This window comes from Medicago sativa, chromosome 2 (assembly GCF_051527215.1).
Source record: "Medicago sativa cultivar Bolivia chromosome 2, Bolivia_mono, whole genome shotgun sequence".
Taxonomy (NCBI): domain Eukaryota; kingdom Viridiplantae; phylum Streptophyta; class Magnoliopsida; order Fabales; family Fabaceae; genus Medicago; species Medicago sativa.
Genome location: NC_140750.1, coordinates 5,626,129 through 5,649,286, shown reverse-complemented (window position 1 = coordinate 5,649,286; position 23,158 = coordinate 5,626,129). Strand labels below are relative to the sequence as shown.

The following is a 23,158-nucleotide window of genomic DNA, read 5'->3' as shown; positions in this document are numbered from 1 at the left end:
TTAATCTTTTATCAACAATATAATAAATAGATAAATATTTTTTTTTTTCAATAACATTAATATTATCACATTATCTTTTTTAGGAAATGATCTCTCCGGTGAGGATGGATGAGAGACAACGATGATAGAAAGTGCTTCGGTACGGTGGCGATGAGTCTTCGCGGTGGGGCGAAAGGTGCCTGCAGGCACATTAGCACTCCAACGCTCAAGTCAGTAATGGAACTCAGAAAGAATGTGTAAAAAGTGTGGTGAAAAGTGAATTGTACTTTGCTCAAAAAAAAAAAAAAGTGAATTGTACTTTGATGGTGAAGCTAAATCACCTTTATATAAGTGCACGTGAGGATAACCGTCTCCTGAACATGCAGCGTCTAATTAGGAAGCATTTACAGGACACATGTAGGGTGATTGTCGCGCAGAGACGTGCTCAAATATATACAATGCACTGATATTAACGTGTTCCTTCAGGCAACGTGTCTTAGTGCGGTGGACGTTAGTCTACGTGTTGCTATGGATTGATCTTCAGGCTAATATTATCATATTCTTAAAAAGTAAACTTGTTTAAATGTGTAATTATAATAATAAAAAATCCAATCCAATTCTTTTTGTATTCTCTTCAAGTATAAATATAAAACAAAAATAGGTATACTAAGAATATAAACAACACCAAGAATAAACACTAATCATTAAGGACAAGCTGTGCGCGGCAAAATGTTTATGGTATTATCACTAAACAAACCGTTTGTCATTAATTAATTATATTAATTAACTGTTATTAGGACATGCTGTCCAATGAATCAAAAGATTATATTGTACTATTAAAAATGAAATTGAATTAATAATAATTGACCTTATGTCTAACTTCATTAAGATGCCAAATGTGAACGACTGACGCAATGTAGCACCATGTATTTCTCTGTCATGTCACGCTGTGTTAATTAATACTGTCCAAAATAATAAAGATTTATTTTTTCACATAATCTTGTATATAAATAAATATATTCCATGAATATTTAGTAGTATTTTTCTCCTTCGAGATCAACACTGCTCAGTTTTCAAATTCAGCACCAAAATTAAAAAAAAACAATTTTCTGATCCCTAATTTCTTCTTCTCTGCTAAAAACTAAAAACCCTATAGTGTCAATCATTGAACCCTAGATTCATTCATCCCCTTGTTTGTTTCTTAAAAAGTTGCAATTTTTCTCGGGACCCATTTTTTGATTCAGTGTCGTATAATCGAATTTCACTTCAATTTTCTAAAATCACACGTTTTGATTCGATTTTGATCTTCTTCTCCACTGTGATATTATACATAATTTTGCATAGAATTTTCAATTTTCATTTTTCCTTGTTGAGTTGAAACTTAGTGTGGCATTGCTATAGTGCAATTTCATCAATAGTAGGTGAATTTGATTTGATTTCATGATATTGTAATTGTTAGGGTATTCTTTAAGTTTAGGGGAAATTGGTGAAGTGGGTTTTGTGTGTTGGAAGAATTTGAAAAGATGAAATTTTTGATGAAAGGGTGTAAAGGGCAATGAGAGGAAGGTATGATCGTGAGGTTTTAGAGAGAAGATGAGTGGTGGGTCATTGGGTATTCGTTCTGGTAGTTATGGATCTTTAGAGAAACAATTACAGAATGGTTTGTCTCCTATTCAATCTGCAAGGAAGCCTTCTAAGATGCTTAAAGAGAAAGAGAAGTTGTTTCATTGGATCTGTAAATTTGCTGGTCGTAAGAAGGTTGGAATGCTGTTTCTTTGTGTTATCTCTGCTGCTGTTTTCATCTGGGTTTTGTACGTTGGAAAAGGTTTCATAATTTCTCTCACTTTCTCCTGTTTTGATTTTATATAACTTTGATTGTTTTCTAGTTTGTACTTTGATGCCCTTTAGGTAGTTTTGTAACTTCATCAATTTGTGTATGAGTTAAGCAGTTTTTAAATTTCATTTTGATTAATGTGGTTCCTTATTGGATTTATTCTTTAACCATCGATCTAGGAATGCTTTGTTGATGGGGAAGATAACTTGTTTTTTGTGATTCATGCATGGTTGTCAATTGTAGATTGCGGAAAATAGATGTTTGTTTAAATTCTGCTCGCAACAATGTTATAGTGCTATAGCTGTGCTTTGACAATATTTTGTTTTTAATAGTGTATTGTGGAACAAGAGCAATTTGTTCGAATTCTGTTATGCTATAGCCTCTATTTAACAAAATTGGATTCATGTGATTTCAACTTTTGATTTACGTGACATGACTTGCTTTCAGGCGAAGATTCACAGGAGGGGAACGGTGTGCAAAGCATCAGTGTGAATGATAGTATGCCTATAAATGATTCTCCAGCTATGACCTCCACAGCAACGATTATGGATTTGGCTACAAACTTGGTTCTACCCCCTTCTCCCCCAAGTTATTTCCTGGGTTATAATCTTCCTCCGGGGCATCCGTGTAATAGTTTTACACTCCCTCCACCACCAGCAGATAAAAAGCGCACTGGGCCAAGACGTAAGTTCTAGTTTTGTTTTACTAATTGATGCTCAGATGTACTATATTAGGTTATTTTATGCCTAGTAATTCACAATAGTGTCCTTCATCCTTGTGAATATCAACTGGTTCCTCAAATTTGGATAGTTAATGATGGCATGGAAAGCTTAGGACATGTTTCAAATTACCAAATGTTAATGGTATTGTTCCTGAATATATTGGCTTGTTTTCTTTTCAGCATGTCCCGTATGTTACCTTCCTGCGGATGAAGCCAGTGGGCTCATGCCAAAGTTTCCCTCTCCGTCTCCGGTGCTTAAGAATTTAACATTTACTTACGAGGAAAAACTAAGCAGAGATGGAGAATTTGGTGGTTCAGACTTTGGTGGATATCCCACTCTGAGGCAAAGAAATGATTCTTTTGATATACGGGAGTCAATGTGTGTGCATTGTGGGTATGTATTAGTTATTGTTGGATTAACCACTTCTCTTTCCATATCTTTAGGCATTGTATAATATTCTTTGCGGCTATAATTCGTCTTCCCAGTAATGTAGGACGTTTCTCCTCCCCTTTTACTCACATCTGTCCGTTCTGCATCTTCAATGATGCATAAATACATCATTCAGATTTGTTAGAGGAATTAAACCTGGCCGCAACACAGGATTTGACATAGATGAAGACGACCTCCTTGATATGGAGCAATGCCGGGGCATAGTTGTTGCGTCAGCTGTATTTGGTCTGTATTATATGGTTTCTGCTTTTATTTAATTTTGCTTAATCTTGTACTTTCATGATGAATTAAATCTCTTGTTCAGGAAATTTTGATGAGGTAAATGAGCCAAAAAACATAAGCGAGCATTCAAAGCAGACTGTGTGCTTCCTTATGTTTGTAGACGAAGAAACAGAAAAATATTTGAGGAGTTCCGGCAGGTTGGGAACCAGCAAGAAGATTGGTTTATGGAGAATTATTGTCGCGCATAATCTTCCTTATACAGATGCAAGACGTACAGGGAAGGTCAGAAATATTTGTCAGCAAGCACTGTCATGATATGACTGTGAACTAGATATTATTAGCTGTTAGTAATATATGTTGATGAATTTTTTAATGATATGATCTGATCATTGTTGTCTTTATGTAATCTACATTGGAGTGTTCAGTATGTCATTCTGTCTGACCCTTAGTGTATATTTGGTTGGAGGGGAAGGAGGGATAATCCTTTGATTCAATATTTTGGAGGGCACGGGAGCAAAATCCCTCCTGATCCAAGTTTAGCTCCCCTCCATAAGTTGGGGATAGTTGGGGGTGTTTCGAGGGGGGAGAAAGTATTTGTACAAAATTTGTAGTGCTTAAATATCCTTTTATTTAATGTGAGCTTAAATATTACTTGGGTGAAAAATGTAATTTCACACTTTCCCTCTTAAAATTCCTCTCCTCCCATCGTCCAACCAAACACAAGATTTTAAAATCTCTCCCTCCTCTTCCCCCCCCCCCCCCCCAATTAAAATCCCTCTCCTTGCCTCCTATTTTTTGAACCAAACAAATCCTTATACCCAGAAAGGAACAAAGAAGGGGGGGGGGGGGGGGGGGGGGGGGAGGAAAGGCTTTAGATCAGTAGATGTAATATTGGCTAGATCCTCTTGTCTGAGCATTATGATGATTTTTTTAATTCAAAATATAATTTTAGCTTTTTGGTGTAAATTGAAATAGCAAAATATGTTGCCCACTTTCTTTTAACTGTTTGCCAATTAGTACTTACTAGTTACTACTTTTATGTACATGTAACTTAATAATTTTTTCACAGATTCCAAAGCTTCTATTGCACAGAATGGCTCCAAATGCCCGCTACTCTATATGGCTTGATGGAAAGCTTGAGCTTGTTGTTGATCCATATCAAATCCTTGAAAGGTATATTTCTGTATTGCTTGTGTGAAACTTATGAGTACATCCCATTTCACTCATACATTTGTACATCATCTGATACAAGGTTCACCTTTATGTTTAATTCTACTGGAGATTGATAGCATCCACTGTTTATGCAGAATTCCACGTTATATTGTATTTATACCATCATAAGAGTATAATTTATAAGAACTCTCCAAAAAAAAAAAAATCTCCAATAGAAGTTTGACCTCTCCCTATAATGTTTGTTTTATTTCATTTTGTTTTCAATTGAGAATAACTAATTTTAATTGATGAGAAAATTGAAAGTACCATCTTGGCCACTACCCTCTAGAAATTCTAAGCCAAATGATACTATTTACTACCACAGATGCATTAGGAGTTGTCAAGCTTGTTATATGCTTGTAATATATATCTCTTGGTTTTACCGATTATGGTTATTTGTATATTCTTCATCCAGTTTCACAATTGTTCTATTTGTGTTGTTTTGTCTAATCTTTGTAATAGTGATAGAATTAAATAAAGAACTAAGCTTCGAGTGTTGGCAGACTCCAGGTCCAGGGAATTGGGTTTAATTTTTCTGCCTTCATTCATAGATGACTGCATTTATAGGAAATTTCCCCTCCCTACCATTGCAGATCAATTCCAAGTCACTCTTGGAATTAAAATCTAGAAGCAAATCTGGACAGAATTAAAATGACATATTGGAATCCTATGGCTGTAAGCAATGTGTCCATTTTACTGAAGTCACACATAATCCTTCAATTATTGAGGTGTTTTCTCAACTCTTGTTGGCCCAGTATAATTAGGCTTGTTGAGACTGTTGACACAACTTGGGGCGTATCACTCTGTTCCTTATATATCTATCAATTCTTTCCGTCATTACACGATATTGAAAATTCTGAAAATTTCAACTTAGTGATTTGTTTCCCACACATGGTGGGCTCTAAATACTTTTTTACCACGCTATGCTTCTAGTTTTCTCTATAGTGTGGTGGCTGTAAGTTTGAGTTTAATGAAATAAATCTATGCCCCTACTCCACGTTTCAGTAGGCTGCATACCAATACATAAACATAGTGATTGCGAGGATAGCTTTAATCAGAAATTTAATTCATCTTATTCTTGTCTGGGTTTCAATTTATCCCCCAACGAGCAACAATGAACAGTTGCTCCGTTGAGCTCGCAATAAACCAGGCAAGTCATTTACCGTCTTCCTAATCTTCCAGGTACTAAAATATCCATTTTGATCCCAATGTAGAAATTTTCTTCCGGGCTGACATAGCTATGATTTTGTAATTGGTCAAAGCCCAAGTCCAAGAGGACTGACTTGGCCATCAATACATGCTGCAGTGCAGATAAGAATTGATCAGAAGTTTTGGTCTCAGCCTGCTCTTTGTGTAAATTTGTATAATTATCTCCATGTGAATTGTGATGCAGGCCTTCACTAACATTGGTTCACATCAGGAGCTAGCATAAATTAAGTTATCAATCCTCACCTTTTAGGAACTTTCATAAATCCATATTTTATAGGATGATAGATCTAATGTATCTGATTTGTTTTCTTGCCAAATGTCTACTTCAGCATATAGAACTATTAGTTTGAGACTGTAAAGTTTAATTGCAAGAAGCTTCTTCTGTTGCTTCATCTTTTTTACTTTCCGTCACATGATCATTTCCTTGAACATAGGTGTTGTTATTGACTCTTTCGATCCTTCTCTTTTGCCTGATTTATGCCAAGTCTTGTTTTCCTTATTGAGTGGTCATTCAAGTCCTACACTATGAAGACCTTACTATATACCGTATGTTACATAAAAATCAAAGTTGAGTTATTATTGAATTTTCCTGTGTAATTGGTTTGGGGTATGTCCCTGAATGTAATTTTAGGGGAACTTTTCAATTTTCATACCAATACATGCTTACTTTGTATTAGCTTTATTTTGCTATGTCTTGATAGGAATGCATATTTTGGCACCTAAATTCCTCTCATTCTCCGTTAGGTTTCTGTGGAGGAACAATGCAACTTTTGCAATATCCAAACATTATAGACGCTTTGATGTATTTGTTGAGGCCGAGGCAAATAAAGCTGCAGCAAAGTATGATAATGCCTCTATTGACTTTCAGATTGAGTTTTACAAGAAGGAGGGACTGACTCCGTACACGGAGGCCAAGCTTCCTCTTATAAGTGGTATGCCGAACTTCTGTTTAATTCTCAGATTAGATTCGCTTGTTTCAACTTTGACTATTTTTCTCATCCTTGATTGTGCTCAATTTCAGACGTTCCTGAAGGATGTGTAATAATACGCGAGCATGTTCCTATTAGCAACCTCTTCACTTGTCTTTGGTTCAATGAAGTTGACCGATTTACTTCTAGGGACCAGATTAGTTTCTCAACTGTCCGGGACAAATTTTTGTCGAAGGTGGATTTTCATTTTCACATGTTCTTGGATTGTGAAAGGCGCAACTTTGTAGTTCAGGTAATTCTTTTATTATTATCTGTATGAAATATCTTAGAAGGAAGAGTTCTGGCTTTGCAAGTAGACTTTTGGCTTCTGAGAAGTGATAATACAATAGTTCATATGATTGATCTTTAAAATCCAATTTTTGCACCATTCCCTAATATAAAACTCACTTACATACTTGACTATATTCAAATAATCAATATCAATTTTTTGTTTTGTGCTTACAGAAATACCATAGGGGTGTATTGGAGCGCCTAGCTGCACCAGTGGTTGCTCTCGATCCGCCACCACCTCCACCATCTCCCCCTCCTCCATTGCCTATGCTTGAAACTACACAAGAAAAAGTTGTTACTCCAACAGCTAAGAGAGGCTCAGGAAGACGTGGAAGAGATAGAAGAGCGGGTTCTAGGCGGCACCGCAAAGTTGTGGCTGGAAATAGGGACGTTGAAGCAAATTAAAAGTTTTGTTTTGGGTGATTATATCATAATTTTTTTGTTGTTTTTGTTTCGGCATTCTACCTACGAAAATGATTCATTGCAGAGCTGAGGGAAAATGTGGAACTAGAAGATGAATGTTGTACGGTTTCCACTTTCCACAAGGACACTCTCATTCTTTTTACTTTGTGCAATTGTCCATCTTTGTTGATTTTTTTGTTGTATATATATATAAAGTAAAATTTTCAATAATTATATGGTAATGGTTGCTACCTGTGACAAAAAATTCTAAGCATACGGTAACTCATTTTGTTGCTCCATAATTACAAGGAAGGGTATAGATGCTTGCAATTTCACTGCATTATTATTACAAGGAAACATTGTTATCCACATTAAATCTTGTTTCCTATATTTGGTTTTTGTTTCCAAGTTCCGTATCTTAATGAGCCAGGCTGGCATTAAAGTCAATTTTTGTATTGGTTATATCAATTTGTGATCCATAATTTATGGTACTAGTATGGAAACCCGTGCTAAGCACGGGCTAGAATTTCGTCATACTTAAGAAAGAGGATATTGTGATATATCAAATGCAGTTCAAGCTCAATATATTCAACAAATAAATGAAAAAACTCATACTTAAATTTTAATATGTTGGATGAAAATGTGGTATCATTCTCACATGTGTGGTTGAACTTTCTCAAATGTGTCGATTCACACCAGTGGTTTGTCCTTCAGAAGGCCTAACAGTTGTATGATATCTCAATTTAACATTGTGAGAGAGTGCACGGGCGTGGTTCTTTGTGGTGGATCACGAACACATATAGTCTGACATTTAACAAAGAGAAGTGAATGTATCAAGTTAGTTAAAATTTCAGTGTATGTCGGAGTAGATGTTGAACTACATATATATGATATGACCCATACACCTAATGTCTTAAAATTTTGGGTGAAGATGTGATGTCAATCTCAATTGTGTAGTTGCTTTTAGCCTAATATGATTAGCCTAATATGATTATGCAACCCAATAATCTCTAACAGAACTCTCAACATTATGATAAATTATTCTGTTAGTTTTTGGGATTTGTTTAAATTTTAGTTTCTGGATGTCATTCGCTTTCATGCAAAAAAAACATTATTTAATCTCTGTTACTTCAAATTGCTTCACTTTTGTTCTTTGGTAGGAACTGACGATGGAAAAGTGTAAATGTGTTCTACTGAGTTGACAAAATACATGTTTATTTTACAATTTGAATTGATGTGACATTTTTTCTTTAATAAGTATACTATTTTGGTAGCATAAATACCAATAATCTCCAACTCCTTCAACAAATCTGTAAAATTACCAACAACTTACTATTTCCTATACTCTCGCAAATGAAACTAACATTCCTTAATTTTTTTTCCTTATCATTTCTCTCTCATGTTCTAATTTCTTTTTATTGTTCTTTCTTTTTTGTTTAATTTACTTTCTATTTTTTCATGAAATAAATGAACAATCCCTCAAAAAAAAATTAACAAAAATATTTATCTATGAAACCGCTAACAACTCACCTTTTATTACCAAGTTGTGTCTCGGTCTACCTTTATTTGACTTTATTTGGATGCAATAGTAGATGTTGAGAAATGTATGAATGATATGATTAATATAACTAATGTCTTGAGGTTTTAGGTAACGATGTGGTGTCAATCTCATTTGTGTGGTTGCTCTTAACCTAATGTGATGATACAATCCATTGTAGGCTCCCTCAGAACTCTGAACATTATGATGAACGGTTTGGTTAGCTTTTAGATTTCATTTGTTTAATTTTTATATCCAATTTATTTTTTTGGGTGCCATCCGTTTTAATGCAACATTTTTTAACCAATTTCTATTATTTCAAATTCTTTCGATTCTGATCTTTGTTAGAATTTAACCAAATAAAAACGCTGATGTGTTATGCTGAGTTGACAAAATACGTGTTTATTAGACATTTTTAAATGTTCAACATTTTTTTAATTGTGTCTAATTTTTGGGTAAATTAATAGCCCATAAATCTTCAACTCCTTCAACATACCCATAAAATCACCAACAATTCATTCAATCTGAAGTTTCTTTTTCATTAGACATATTTCTCAATTTCAAATATATTTTTCATCTTCTTTCTTTTTCTAGTTTTCATTTTCTCTTTTCACGAAAGAAAATAACATAAACCTCCCTCCATTTGATTACAATCAAATCACCTTTTTGACCATGTTGTGCCTTCGTTTAACCTTATTTGACTATGTCACATAATTAAAGACGCGGAGAGTCACACACTTGAGGGTGAGATGTTAATGTGTCAAATTTGAGTAAAACTTATACAATGGATGAAAGAGTAGATGTTGAATAATATATAAGTGAGATTATCCACATATATTGATCTAAAGACATTTATAATTGATAAAATACATGCTTATTAGACATTTATAATTGATGTGACTTATTCTTAATGAGTCTAATTTTATGGTAGCATAATTATTCAATAATCTTTAACTCCTTCAACAAACTCATAAAATTACCGGTAACTTACTATCTTCCTTCATCATTTCTTTCGTCTTCTTTCTTTTTTGTAATTTACTTTCTCTTCCCTCGTAATTTATTTCCCTCATGAAAGAAAAGAGCAAAACATCTTTTGTAACTTACTATCTTCCCTCATCATTTCTTTCGTCTTCTTACTTTTTTACATGTTGTACTGACACCTTATTCGACTATTTCACCATATCATAGACACAGAGAGTCCACATTTAAAGGAGAGATATTAATTTGTCATCTGTGAGTTAAACTTTTATATTAGATGCAAGAGTAGATATTGAGCAACATGTAAGTAAGATGACCAATATACCTAATGTCTTAAGTTTTTTGATGAAGATGTGTTGTCAATATCATTTTTTAGGGTTTCTTTTAATCAAATACAATGATCCAACCCATTGCAGACTCCCTTATAACTCTGAACTTTATGATGAACTGGTTTGTTAGTTTTTTGATTCCATTTGCTTAATTTTTTTAAAAAAATATAAAAATTATTTCAAATAAAAATTCAAAAATTAGAATAATTTAAAAAGTGAAAATAAAATTATATTCATAATATACATATTGATTCATCCATCAGAACCATATCTAGATAGAATGGATGTGTGTCACAAATGACATCATGAACGAACCAAACATGAATGATTCGAATAACTTTGCTTCATGATTCTATGACCGAATTGATCTCAGAGAAGTTATAAGATCTTGGTGTAATGACATATTTTTGGAGCAAATTATCAAAAGTAAAATATAAACATAAGAAATATAAGAAAAGTTAAACAAAGAAAAATAAATAGATAGAAAAGGTTGCGAGTATCGAGATATTAAAATAAAATAAAAGGGTTATATAAATCCTCGATATATTTTTTGGTTGATATGTGATGCATTTCTTCTTTTCTTTTGATTGACTTCCACGTCTAAACTAAAGATCCGGTCAAAAACAAAAAACTTATAAACACAAAAAAAAAAAAAATTGAAAAGAGAGAATATGAATAACGATATAAGAAATCACAATATAAAGTAATATAAGAATAAGAAATGTTAAATAAATTAAACAATAAAACAATAAAAAATAAGAAATAAATAAATAAATAAAATAAAAGAGAATGGGGTTGGAAGCAATGATTTTTTTTATGGAAGAAAGAGGTAGATGAAAATAATGAAAATCAAATTGTCTATATATAGGAAAGAATATGTCATAATCAACTTTGATTGGTTGATGAAAAATAAATGAGTCATATGATTCATTTTGATTGGCTAATAGAAAATGAATGAGTCAAGATCCATTTTAATTGGATGATGAAAAAATATTAAATGAGATGGAGAATATGAAGACGCCATGTGTACTATTGTTTATAGATGTATGCTTTTGTATTATATAAAGATTGCTTTTCTTTCTATATAAGTATTACTCCCTCCGGTCACTATTATAAACAAAATTTCATTTTTTAGATACATTGAATAATTAATGTATCTAGTTTATAATAAATACTAGATACAGTAATCATTCAATGTATCTAAAAAGTCAAGTTTTGTTTATAAAGGTGACCGGAGGGAGTAGTTTTGAAAAAGTTTGGTTTTGGAAGATTTTATGTTGAAAAACGAGACTTTAATCAAGTTGAACGAGACTTTAATCAAGTTGATGTTAAAAAGACTTTAAAAATGTACCCTCAAATAAATAATAATCTTCCAGATACATATAAACACGACTATAGTTTTGAATCATATGTACTCCCTCCATCCCTATATCTAAGCACCATTTTTATTAGATGCAACGGAGGGAGTATTATATTAGATAATTGCTCCCGACAAATTTTTATATAATACAAAAGCTTACTTCTATGGGCAAAAGTACATGTGGCATCTTCACATTCTTCATTACATTTAATGTTTTCTTATCATCTAATCAAATTGAATTATGATTCATTTGTTTTTTTATTAGCCAATCAAGATGGACAATGACTCATTTAGTTTTCATCAACCAATCAAAATTGATCATGCCATGATTTGTTCCCCTATATATAGACAATTTGTTTTTCATTATTTTCATGTGTCTCTTCCCCCATCAACAAATCATTATTTTTTTCATTATTTTTTATGTGTTTTGAAATCATAGAAGTTTAATCACTTGGTCGTAGATTATGGGGTGAATTTTCTTTTTTATTTGTATCTAATTGTTAATTGATAATGTTACTTTCCCAGGATCTCATTGGAGAGCATGTGTCTACATTCTACGACTTCAAGATGTTCAACATCAACAATATAATTTTTAGTCAAGACAATGTCTTGCATTTGATATAGAATGAAGATGTTAGAGTTTAGATGCCTTAGGTTTATTGAATATTATTTAATGAATTTATATGTCGATAAACTAATCTCAATAAATTGATTTAGCCTTTATCTATATCTATTTTATGAATTTTTGTCTTGCACAAAAACGTATATTACACATGAACTCTTATTTGATGAATCCTACACATGAACTCTTATTTGATGAATCCTAATTGATGATTTTAAACACCTCTCCGGACATGTTAAACATCATCATAAAGGTTGCATACAATTGATTCACATCATCTAATTTGGACAAACCTTTTCTAATAAGAAGACATCTTAAATCATCATGTTTTACTATGACGACTTTTCACTTATCATAGTTTCTTCAATAGAATGTATCGAAAACTTCAATCAACCATTGAGCAATATACATACACAATCCTTTAAGTGTCATTTCATCTTATATATTTGACCATCAATATATGACTTTTTTCTCCTTTAATTTGTCAATTAGATAGTTACTATTAAATAATTTTTTTTGTGGGGACTACTAAATAATATTGTTAATTTTGTTATCTACCCTTTATTATAAATATCATCCATTTGCAAGCAATTCCACCCACCATTTCAATCAAAAATTGTATTATTTTCAATCTTTTATCTCAATGTCATGCCTTTTTTCTTTTTGTTTTCTTTCTTTTTTTTCCTTTCTAAGTTTCACGTATTTGGTATTTTTAACAAGCCAAAATGATTTTTTTTTTGAGAAAAAAAATCCATTTAATATAGTTCTCAAATATAACAAAAAATGAATTATATTAACACAAAATTTTCATGTATTTTTGTATACTTAATAATTTAACATAGTTCTCAAATATAATTATTTTCGCATTTATTAAGGATAATATAATGATAAAGCAATTTAAGAGTAATTAATATGTCATTTAAATTAGAATGATTATATAAAGGTTACAATGTGTCATTTAATTATTTAGAATGAAAATGCCTCATTTGATGGATCAGACAGAAAACAGAAAAAAAAATATTAAATGATAGCGTTAATTATAACCCTTAATTAAAGGAAACAACTAAACACTACCAAAAAAAAGGAAACAACTAAACCAAAAAAAAAATATGGAAACAAACAAATATTGAAGTAGTATATTATAAAAAATAAATGGAAGACATTTAAAATTCAAATAGTTCGATTTTCCTATCTGTATAAAAAAAATGAATTATCTGAATATTTTAACCTTTTAATTAATGTTTTATATTCATTTGTTTTAAGGGAATATTTAATTTACATAAAAAAGTTTTTTACAAATTCACAAAAAAAAAACTTCATTAAATTTTGATTTTTTTTGAATGGATTAAATTTTGAAATTTATATTTTTATAATTTAAATTAATTATATTTTATGTGTCATTTTAATTGGGTTGATCCAATAAATATTAAACTGTGTCGTTTAATAGGTCAGACAAATAATAGACTAAAAAATAAAAGGTTCTTTAAATAATAGTCATTAATGTGGTAATTTAAATTAAAATGATTCTGTTAAAAGTCTAATTTATTTAGTCAGATGAAAAAATGTTATTTAAATGATACCATTATATGATATCATGTTTTGATTCACTATTTTTGCTACTAATAATACTAATAATAGCATTCCTAATCAAGATTGGTTTTGCTAATAATGAGTTGACTCAATTTCAAGGGTGTGGATTCAATCTCCGCAATTAGCGTGAAGATATCTTTGACAAAGGATCTCTAAAAAATTTGTAAGTGCTTATTGAGTCATGAGACATGTCCTGACCTTGATGTGTCCTCAATTTTTTTTATGTAAAATTAAAGTCTATTTGCCGGTTCTAAAGGAATTTTTTTTTTTGTGAAATAATAATAACAAAGATAATTTAAAAGGAGAATTGAATGATATCTAAAATTAAATTTTACCAATAACTCGGTAATTTTTCAAATTTCAATTTTACGAATTTCCTATAATGTTTATCTTGATTTTTTTTTAAAATTATGTCATATGTTTTAATAACAAATGCACGTAATTGTCAAAAAAATAACAAATGCACGTAAATGTGTTTTAATATATAAAAAAAACTTTCTCTATTATAAAGATTTGGCTTCAGAAAATGCAAAAGTACACGTGTACATATATGGTGCTTAAGCTCATTAAATGTTATCAAACTAATCCACATCAGCATGTACATTTTCAGTTTTTAGTGAGAAAGGAATGCATTAATGTGATATTCAAGATTAGACATTTATCATATCATTAATCAACTATGCATTTATCCTATAAGATATCCATACATTGATCATATCACAAAATTAAAGGGGTAATTGATGTTTTTCTTTTTTGAGGGGAAGGGGGTAATTGAGGTTATTTAATTGATTTTTATTTTATAAAATATTGTTTCTAACTTTCAACATTTTCACACTGTTTCAAAATTCAACGTTCATTCTAAAATTTGAAATTCTTCTCGAATTCTCAAATCCCTTTTTCGTTGAGTGGAGAGTTTGGTTTTCGATTGTGTCCTCCTTCAATATACGTTGACATCTAAATGTAAATTTTACATATCATATTTGTAATTTTTTTTCTAAATTAAAAGCACAATTTAAAGAGAATATATGACGTCTCAACTAGACTTTATTCATTTGTGCTATGATCATCATAATATAAAGAGCTTACTTACTATCTCCTACTTACTAACTAGCCCGTGCTTGGCACGGGTGTCCAAACTAGTATCACCTATTTATATTCTCAAACTCACAATTTGGAAGGAGTGAAATTGAATGTTCACTAATAGGGGTGTAAGTGGTTCGACAAAACCAACGAAACCGAAAGTTCAAACCGAACCAAACCGAAAAAATATCCGACCTTATTTTGTTCGGTTTGAAACCGATCCGAACCAATTGAAACCGATCTAGTTTGGTTTGGTTCATGGTTTTTCATTTCGAAATCCGTGAAACCGATGAACCAATCTGATGATAACCACACTCCTTATTTTACTAATATTATCCTACTTCACACAAACTTATGTTTAAGCCCAAAATTAAAGTACCCCATTAAATACTTTTTAATCCATCACTTTATCTCATCATCATCTTCATCTCATGTCATCAGCTCGACTCTTTCATTTATATTAAAAAAGAAACCCTAGTCGTCAACCACACCAAACTCATTGTTCATCGCTACCGGTCACCGCTGAGATCGTTTATCTCTTGATTGGTTTTATCATGTTTATGCTATTGATTTATACTCATTATATTTCATTATTTTCCATGTTCATTTTCTACGTAATTGATTTATACACGTTATATGTCATTGTTTAGTGAAGATTAGAAAAATCCATTCAAAAAAGAAAGCATTGCGATTTGCAATTATCTTAGAACTAGAAAATGAAATAAAACTAAATAGAACACCGTAAAATTTTGATCGCGTGTGATATGTATCGATAAAAATTGAAATAAAACTATAAAATATATATATATACTACTGAATAAAAAGTGCATCCTTAGAAATTTTTTAAATTTGCACGCATAACTTTTTATTTGTTGGTTCAAAAATAATTTTATAAGTTTTAGAGATTTAAAAATATTAGAGATTAACACCGGTTAATTCTAAACTGATTTTAATTTTGATCTGTTTTGCTTCAAGTTTGATCTGAATGATGCATGTATGGATCATGGATGATTGAAATATTTGAGTTTGATGAAGTTGTTTTTGAAGAATGATGGATGAATGAATCTTGGATCATATACTGAGTAAGGTTAGTTATATATAAAAAGTTGTTTGAAAAATAGAGAACATGAAAAATCAAAATATGAAATACAATTATACAAAGTTCTATGAAATATTTTGTGAGAATATGATTTTTTTTAATTGTATTTTTAAACAAACCGATCAACCGAACCAATCCAAACCGATTAATTTGGTTCGGTTTCTTTTTTGAAAAACAGTGAAAACCGAACCAATCCAAACCGATGAAGGTTTCATCGGTTCGAACATTTTTTTGACTGAAAACCAATCCAAACCGAACCGTTACATGATTCAAAAATTGATTGGTATCACAAAGAACAAAAACAAGAATAGATAGATGGAGGAGTATACTACTCTTCTCATCATTTCATTGTCCTTTGCCGACGTTCTTGACAACCAGATATTCGAACCATCCAATTTCCACCGAGAATTACTCTTCACGGCACTACCATCTTCTTCCACGTGGACTATCTCATTCCACCGGGTCCCACCGGATCCTTATCTTCCAACTTTAGAATCTTCTTCATTTCCGAATCTTTCTCATTAAATTAAACAATAAATAAAATAAATATGAATAATTCAAATGCATGTTAAATTGTTTTACACCTACATTTAATAATTTATATGCACCGTGATGTAAAATAAATAAACTGTTTTACACCTACCTTTCAAAAAATAATACTCCCTCCGTTTTAAAATACATGTCCAAGTCAACCACTTCACATATGCCAATGCACAAAAAATTGTTCTATATATGACAAAATATTATAAAAATTTAATATTTTGAAAATATTTGTCGAGACAAATCAAACAACATCTTACATGCTAATATTTTGTATTTATACATTAGTTAAAAAGTATGGTCAAAATAAGTTAAGTGAATATTGCACATTGCAAAAATTGGACATGTATTTTGAAACGGAGGGAGCAATAAGGAAATGATATTTGTTAACTTTTAGAATATTTTTTTCTCTCTCTTCTTATTTTCAAAAACAATAGAGAGAAAAAAAGGAGGGTGAATAAGAAAAAACCTTAAGTAAGTATGAGAGAGTTGACCAAAATTTATCACAAAATCATTGTACAAATATAATTTTTCTTAATGATATGTTATCACATAAATTGAAATGGAAATAAATACTTAAGCCTTGGTTTCCGACCTCCACTAAATGACAAATTGTTCGGGAGAATCTAAATGTTATTCATATATGGAACAATTTTTTGTCATATTTTACTTCGTTTTCAAGCGTATTCTAAATTACTAGAAACTAATCCTCTGTAAAATCAAAATCGTTTACAAAGATATTTATAGAATCTTCACATTGACGACATACTGATTCCACAATATACATGCGAGTCATGTCACATCAAATGACAATTCATTTTAATGCAACAACTAACAACACATCATTAAATACATACGTAAAATAACTTTACATATGCAGGTTGTATATAAATAAATAAAAAACTAAATAAATTTTTCTACTATTAAAAAAAAACTTTCTACTATTAATCAACATTAACATTAATAGTAACAATTTTCCCTATTTCGTGAGCTGAAAGAGAATTAGGGTTTTATAGATTCCATTTTCCAATGTCTCATCCCTAAAAATTCGAATCTTCACAGACGAATCAATTTTCCGATCAATGTCATCATCATCGGCGTTCTTCGTCATCTGCATTCTCCACTCCATAATCGCAATCACCTCCGGCGCACTCATGATGTTCTACATGAAAGAAGTTTACACCTTCGGTCACGGCGTTCAAACCGCCACAAAGCTTCTCGGATCCACCCCTCACGATCAACTTCTCATCAAAACTTCCGATTCCTTCTCCGGTTTACTCCTTGTTGCTATTGGATTCCTCCTCTTCATGGTTTCATTTGTGAAAGATCGTGATTTTCAGCATTTCTTTGCGAAAGGTTGTTTTTTGTTGCATGTGTTTATGGCTCTTTGGAGGATTTACTTTGAACGGAAAGTTGAAGATCTTGCTTGGGATTGGTTGAGACAAACTGTTGGTGATGTGCTTTTGGCGCTTTCATGGGTTTTCTTTCTTGTTTACTCTTGGAGAGAGAAGTATGATTAGATTTAATTTCCTTTTTCATTTTGTTTATTGTCATCATTATCATTATGAATTTTCTCTGTAAAAATTGACCGATTATATCACATGTTTTCTTATCAAATCGGTATTTAAATCGTACATTATTATAAGTTGTGAAATGTGAATTACCATACCCTGAGTTCAATTAGGGTTGAAATTACAGAAATGTGTTTTTTTTATTGATTTGTTATTGTGGGTGTGAATGAATGATACATGATTGTTATTGAGTTTGTAACTTCAGTCAAGTTTGGATTTTTCATCGAATTGTTTAAATTATGCTGCTTGTTGTGAATTTTGTATGGTTTCCTTTGTAATCTTGAGTTGAAATTTAGCTGAATTTTTACCTGATTGTTGATAAGTGGAAAATTGATATGAAGGTAAGGACATTGATGGAAAGGTAGGTTATTTGTGTTTGCGGGTTTGTGTGAATAACAATCCAGTGTGTATTTATGCTGCTTGTTGTGGATATGTGATGGTTTCCATTGTAATTTTGAGCTGAAATTTAGCTGGATAGAGTGAAATTTGAGTTGAAATTTAGCTGGATTTTTATCCAGACTGTCGTTTTGTGAAAGTTGTGTTACTTGTTGGCTACGATTTTAGAATCACAGAAACTAATGAGTAATGATGCATCTTTCCTACTAGGGCATTTTATGTTCAATTCTTAGGATCATCTTTTCATTTCAAGACTTAACTTAAAAATCATGTTCTCGCTGTATTGAACTTATGTTTAGTATAGAGCAATTAATGGAAAAATATGGATGAAGGCATTTGTGAATTTAAGTTTAAAATTTCATTTCATTAACTTATTATATAAACAGTGGAAAGAATTGTTGAGGGACAGCAGCTGGATGAAATGTTGTCCTGTGGTGAAATTAAATTCCCTGCCAATGCTTAGAGCATTCTGATCTTTGCATATAAATGTAAATAAATGATAGTAAATATATATTACAACATTACTATTATATACGATCCTTGCGTGAATCTGAAATAGAAAATTTATACCGAAGTTAAACTTGTTATGGAATAATTAATATATTCATTACATTTGCCTCTTTTCATCAAAAAAATTAAACTTCATTGTAAATTGTTATAATAGTTACTTCTTTGTGCCCAAGTAAGACTTGCCCAAACTTCATTATAAACTGTATAATAGATATTCAATATAATTTGTCCACATTTTAATTTATTACAGCTCTGTGAGTGAATGTCTAAATCCAGTCACATCATTGAGTGTGAGAATTATTGAACAGATTTGTGAGTCTGATATATTCATATAATTCCTAGTATTTTCTTTGTAATTTATGTTCATGATCTTATTTTCGGGACTCGCTAGTGTACAGTATATATGTAATGTGTCAGTCTGGATTTCATCTTACTTACAATATTGTAAACGCAATCACATGTGGATGATGGTGTACTTATTTTTCTTTCAGACAATGTATTCTAGGTAAATTTTTAGTTAGGAAAACAGTTAGCCATTGATTTCTAATTTGATAACAAGTGTCATTTCATCAGTCTATGGCCAATTAAGATACTGTCAGTGTTATTATGTAGTTTTCTTGTGAATTGTTTTGGATTATATTGCCCGGTTCTTTGGGTTGAAGAAGTCCAGCTATATACACTAGTCTACAGGAAAAGTGAAAATTTTCAGATACCATTTTCCTACAGTCACTATGAATTACTATCCTCAGGCATTGACTATTGAATCGTACACAAATGTGGAGGAACTCTATTATCAATGATGACGTTTTCTTTATAGCTGTGATAGCAATGATGCTGTTAGATAGTTTCCGTTTTAGAAAAAATATTTTGCTGCAGTTGGTTTGCCCATTCCCTTGAGTTTTTTTTGCTTTAAATACTGCACTAACTGTCAGAGTTGCCTAATTTTTGAATGTTTCCTTGAGTCCTCTCTCTTCTCCCCCTTTCCCTCTCTTTCTCAATGGTCTTGCCACTGGTACCATCACTTCAACCAAACATTGACTGCCTGCTTCTAGATTGGGATTTCCTTCCTCTTTTCGTTATGTGCCAGAGAATAGGATATTTCTCTCTTTAAGTAGGTTTGTGTGTAAAGCCTGGATTTATTTACACGATTGATTCAACCACAAGCAGAGATTCCCAGTTTGAAGCTACTTTGGTTTCAATAGAATTGAGTCTTTGGAAGGTATTTCTCTGCTCTTAACTTAACATACAAGCCAATTTGTCTTCCCAGTTGACAGTTTTTTATATGTAGTGCTATTTATCATTGTTCGATTACGAGCTGCATCTATGCTTTTATAGAATTAAAATTGTATGTCTGTCTCTGTTAGTTTTTACAAAATATATCATGAATTGAGTACAAGAAATTTCTAACTGCACTATATATATGTATTGCATCTTTGTCCTTGTATTAAAAATCATCTAATGAATATATCTTTAGTGCACATATTTAGAGTTGAAGATTGAAAATGGATACAACCTTTTGTTGGAGCTCCGGTTGTTATCATAGGTGACTAGTGATATTCAAGGTTATCTTCGTTAAACCTTTACAAACACATTTTTATTCAATTTTTTTTATACAAATATATCTCTTGAATTTCTGTCAGAAGAGGAAGTTTTCCATTGCATCATATATATCTATTGGGAAACCATGAAAGTGGTTAACAGAAGAATCCTGCATTGGCCAGGATAGGGCTAAACGAAAATGATTCAAGAGACAACTCTCATGTACCCAATATTTTAAGGTTTTAGGTAATTATGCACTGAAGATCTCCCTTTGCATGTGTGCTGCCCTAGACTTCAACAGTGGTACAGTTCAATACTTGAAGTGGGGCTTTAGGCCTGAAAGGGAAATCGGGGACCTGAGTATTTTCCTCAAAGAGGCTCTGCTCTGCTCCAAGGGAAACTTAGCAATGCGGAGAGACAAACCTGGGGGTGTTATTGGGAATCCATGTGTGAGTTGTAAAAAAGAAAGCCCCACATTGGTTGAGAATCTATCTCTTTTTGTTGCTTGGCCAATTGGAGAATACCTCCCTGATTCCGTGCTCCCATGGACCGCAAAGAATAGCATCTTTTACCCATTCTTTACTCTCTTTTACAGCTGACCTAATAGAAATTTGTTATTTCCGTATAAAGTTGAATAGTTGGATCGAAATATGGTTTATGATAGAACATTATGGTGGAATTTAATCCATGTAGCCGACCCCATTGAATGGGATAAGGCTTGGTTGTTGGTGTATAAGGCTGAATGGTTGAAAGGGTATACTTAATACGTATATATTGCGAGTTGAACATGGTTACTTACCTTGGTTTTAATGGTTTGCTTAATAGACTTTCTATGTTTTTGTTTCCTTGAAAACTTGTCGATATTGCTAAAACGGTGCATTTGATGCTTAAACTTGTCGACATCTCAAGTAGACAACATAGTATAAGACATAAGTAGTCAAGTGTTTGATGGTTTATGCATAACACAAGTATGGAAGAGGAGGGGTGAGGGAGAGAAGCATTAAGAAGGGGAAGAAAAAAAAAATTGGGTATGTATGTTTGACCATTGGATGATGTGTATGTGGGGTAAAAAGTTGTCCTTGTCTACTGCGATCTTAGTCAAAAACAAAATTAAGACTTTTATCCTGTGCTTCATCTTTTGTTCTGATTTATGCATAACCATTTTAAAAATGAATATTGAACAAGCACGTTAGTTGTACAGTCCTCCATTTTGCAGGAAATCAAACATTTCCGTTTACTATCAGGGACCCATATATAACTTAAGTAAGATGGCTATGGACAACTCGTGTGGTGGAATTCCGGTATGAGATTTGTTTCTACATTTGAGTTGATACAAATTGTGTAAATGCTTATTCAATGATATTGTTTTTACTTGAATAACATGTGCCTTGTTTGTTCTATACAAATACATATTTCTTAAACTTCTCAGTATATCTATAGAATACTACCTAATTCCATTGTTGGTTGGGAGCTGCCATTTACTTTGCTATCATCCAAAGATTTTCTCAGTGTGGATGGGTTGTTAATGGGTTGGTAAGAGTCAATTTTAGCATCCTTGCATGCATCTATAACATACTTGTCCTATTAGGAACCTCTCTACAAGTAATTTCAGAACCAGAGTTGGCTATGAGTAATTCCAGCAGCACATCTATTGTCTTTAGATCCGCGGAAAGTTTATAGAATGCTCTATGATTAGGGGGGTCACCAACATAATCTGTAAGTTTCTTTCTCTGCTCTATGTATTGAAACAAATTTTGTAAGGAACACAACAACTACCATTCCGGGTCCTCCATACATTTTTTGCACTCTAAATCCTCCTCCTTGGGTGACAGTTATTGATTAACACTGAGGGGGTATTGCTTGCCGAGTGCTGGACTGAAGCACCCATGTTGGTGTACATAGAGGTGAGGTACCAGAAGGAGAAAATGTGGGCCATCAACTTGCATTTGCATAATCAACAAGTAAACCACCAAATTAGTCTCTGACTTTGTAGGACGATTGGACGATTTCATGTAGGGCCATGAAATTATAAATATCTCAAAAGTCTATGCTTCAATTACACCGTCAAATTGGTTATTATATTGGGTAAACCATCAAATTGGTCCCTGTCTTTGTACTAAATTTTTGAATTGATCCATGACTCTATTAATAACTCAAAATGGTCTCTGTCTTTATCAAACGTTTCTCAGATTGGTTCCTGACTTTATTAGTTGTTTTGTATTTTAAGTCATTAACGTATCAAATAAGATCCAAAAGGCATTATGTCATTAACCACTAAATAATATCCAAAAGACATTGAACCATTAACGTTCAAAATACAAAACAACTAATAGAGTCAGGGACCAAAAATGTTACTTTAAGGAAAATATTATCAACCAAGTAAAAAAAACTAAACCAAAACATTTTAAAATGTGAAACAGTGAAGTTACTATATTTAGGTTGGAATTGGAAATGTCGTTTTTTCTATTTCTAGTGGGCAATGTTTGAGCACTAGTCAATTGATTCTTAAACAGTTTTCAAGGTCTCATGATCTTTAATATTGAGTCATCTTTCCTGTTTTCTTACTCTTTCAATAAAAAAATGAAGGGAAAAGCCATAATGCGATGCTTGAATGGAAGGCAATGTTTGATCCATATTGTGATATTGACCAAGATACAGGGTTGGAATTTATGTTACTGTGTTCTTGTTTGCTAAAAGTCCTTTGCTTAAAGAATTGAA

At 31.9% G+C, this 23,158-nt stretch overlaps 2 protein-coding genes across 2 annotated transcripts; both read left to right on the top strand.

The window, feature by feature from the left end:
• The first annotated feature begins 1,018 nt into the window (after positions 1-1,018).
• Positions 1,019-7,479, top strand: LOC146943908 (putative hexosyltransferase MUCI70). Its single transcript, XM_085742214.1, has 9 exons — positions 1,019-1,804; positions 2,261-2,497; positions 2,715-2,928; positions 3,101-3,210; positions 3,290-3,489; positions 4,277-4,380; positions 6,373-6,560; positions 6,650-6,849; positions 7,062-7,479. The coding sequence occupies exons 1-9, from the start codon at positions 1,573-1,575 to the stop codon at positions 7,290-7,292; spliced, it is 1,716 nt and encodes a 571-aa protein (XP_085598340.1). The 5' UTR covers positions 1,019-1,572; the 3' UTR covers positions 7,293-7,479.
• A 9,903-nt stretch (positions 7,480-17,382) lies between these two features.
• LOC146943907 (uncharacterized) lies at positions 17,383-18,125 on the top strand. Its single transcript, XM_085742213.1, has one exon. The coding sequence runs from the start codon at positions 17,507-17,509 to the stop codon at positions 17,942-17,944; it is 438 nt and encodes a 145-aa protein (XP_085598339.1). The 5' UTR covers positions 17,383-17,506; the 3' UTR covers positions 17,945-18,125.
• Positions 18,126-23,158: the final 5,033 nt, after the last annotated feature.

Bases quoted from the DNA above. Each gene is read 5' to 3' on its own strand.
- LOC146943908 (XM_085742214.1), top strand. From the start codon at position 1,573: ATGAGTGGTGGGTCATTGGGTATTCGTTCTGGTAGTTATGGATCTTTA. The intron at 1,805-2,260 runs GTTTCATAATTT...ACTTGCTTTCAG, and splicing joins GGTTTTGTACGTTGGAAAAG to GCGAAGATTCACAGGAGGGG. The intron at 6,561-6,649 runs GTATGCCGAACT...GCTCAATTTCAG, and splicing joins CAAGCTTCCTCTTATAAGTG to ACGTTCCTGAAGGATGTGTA.
- LOC146943907 (XM_085742213.1), top strand. From the start codon at position 17,507: ATGTCATCATCATCGGCGTTCTTCGTCATCTGCATTCTCCACTCCATA.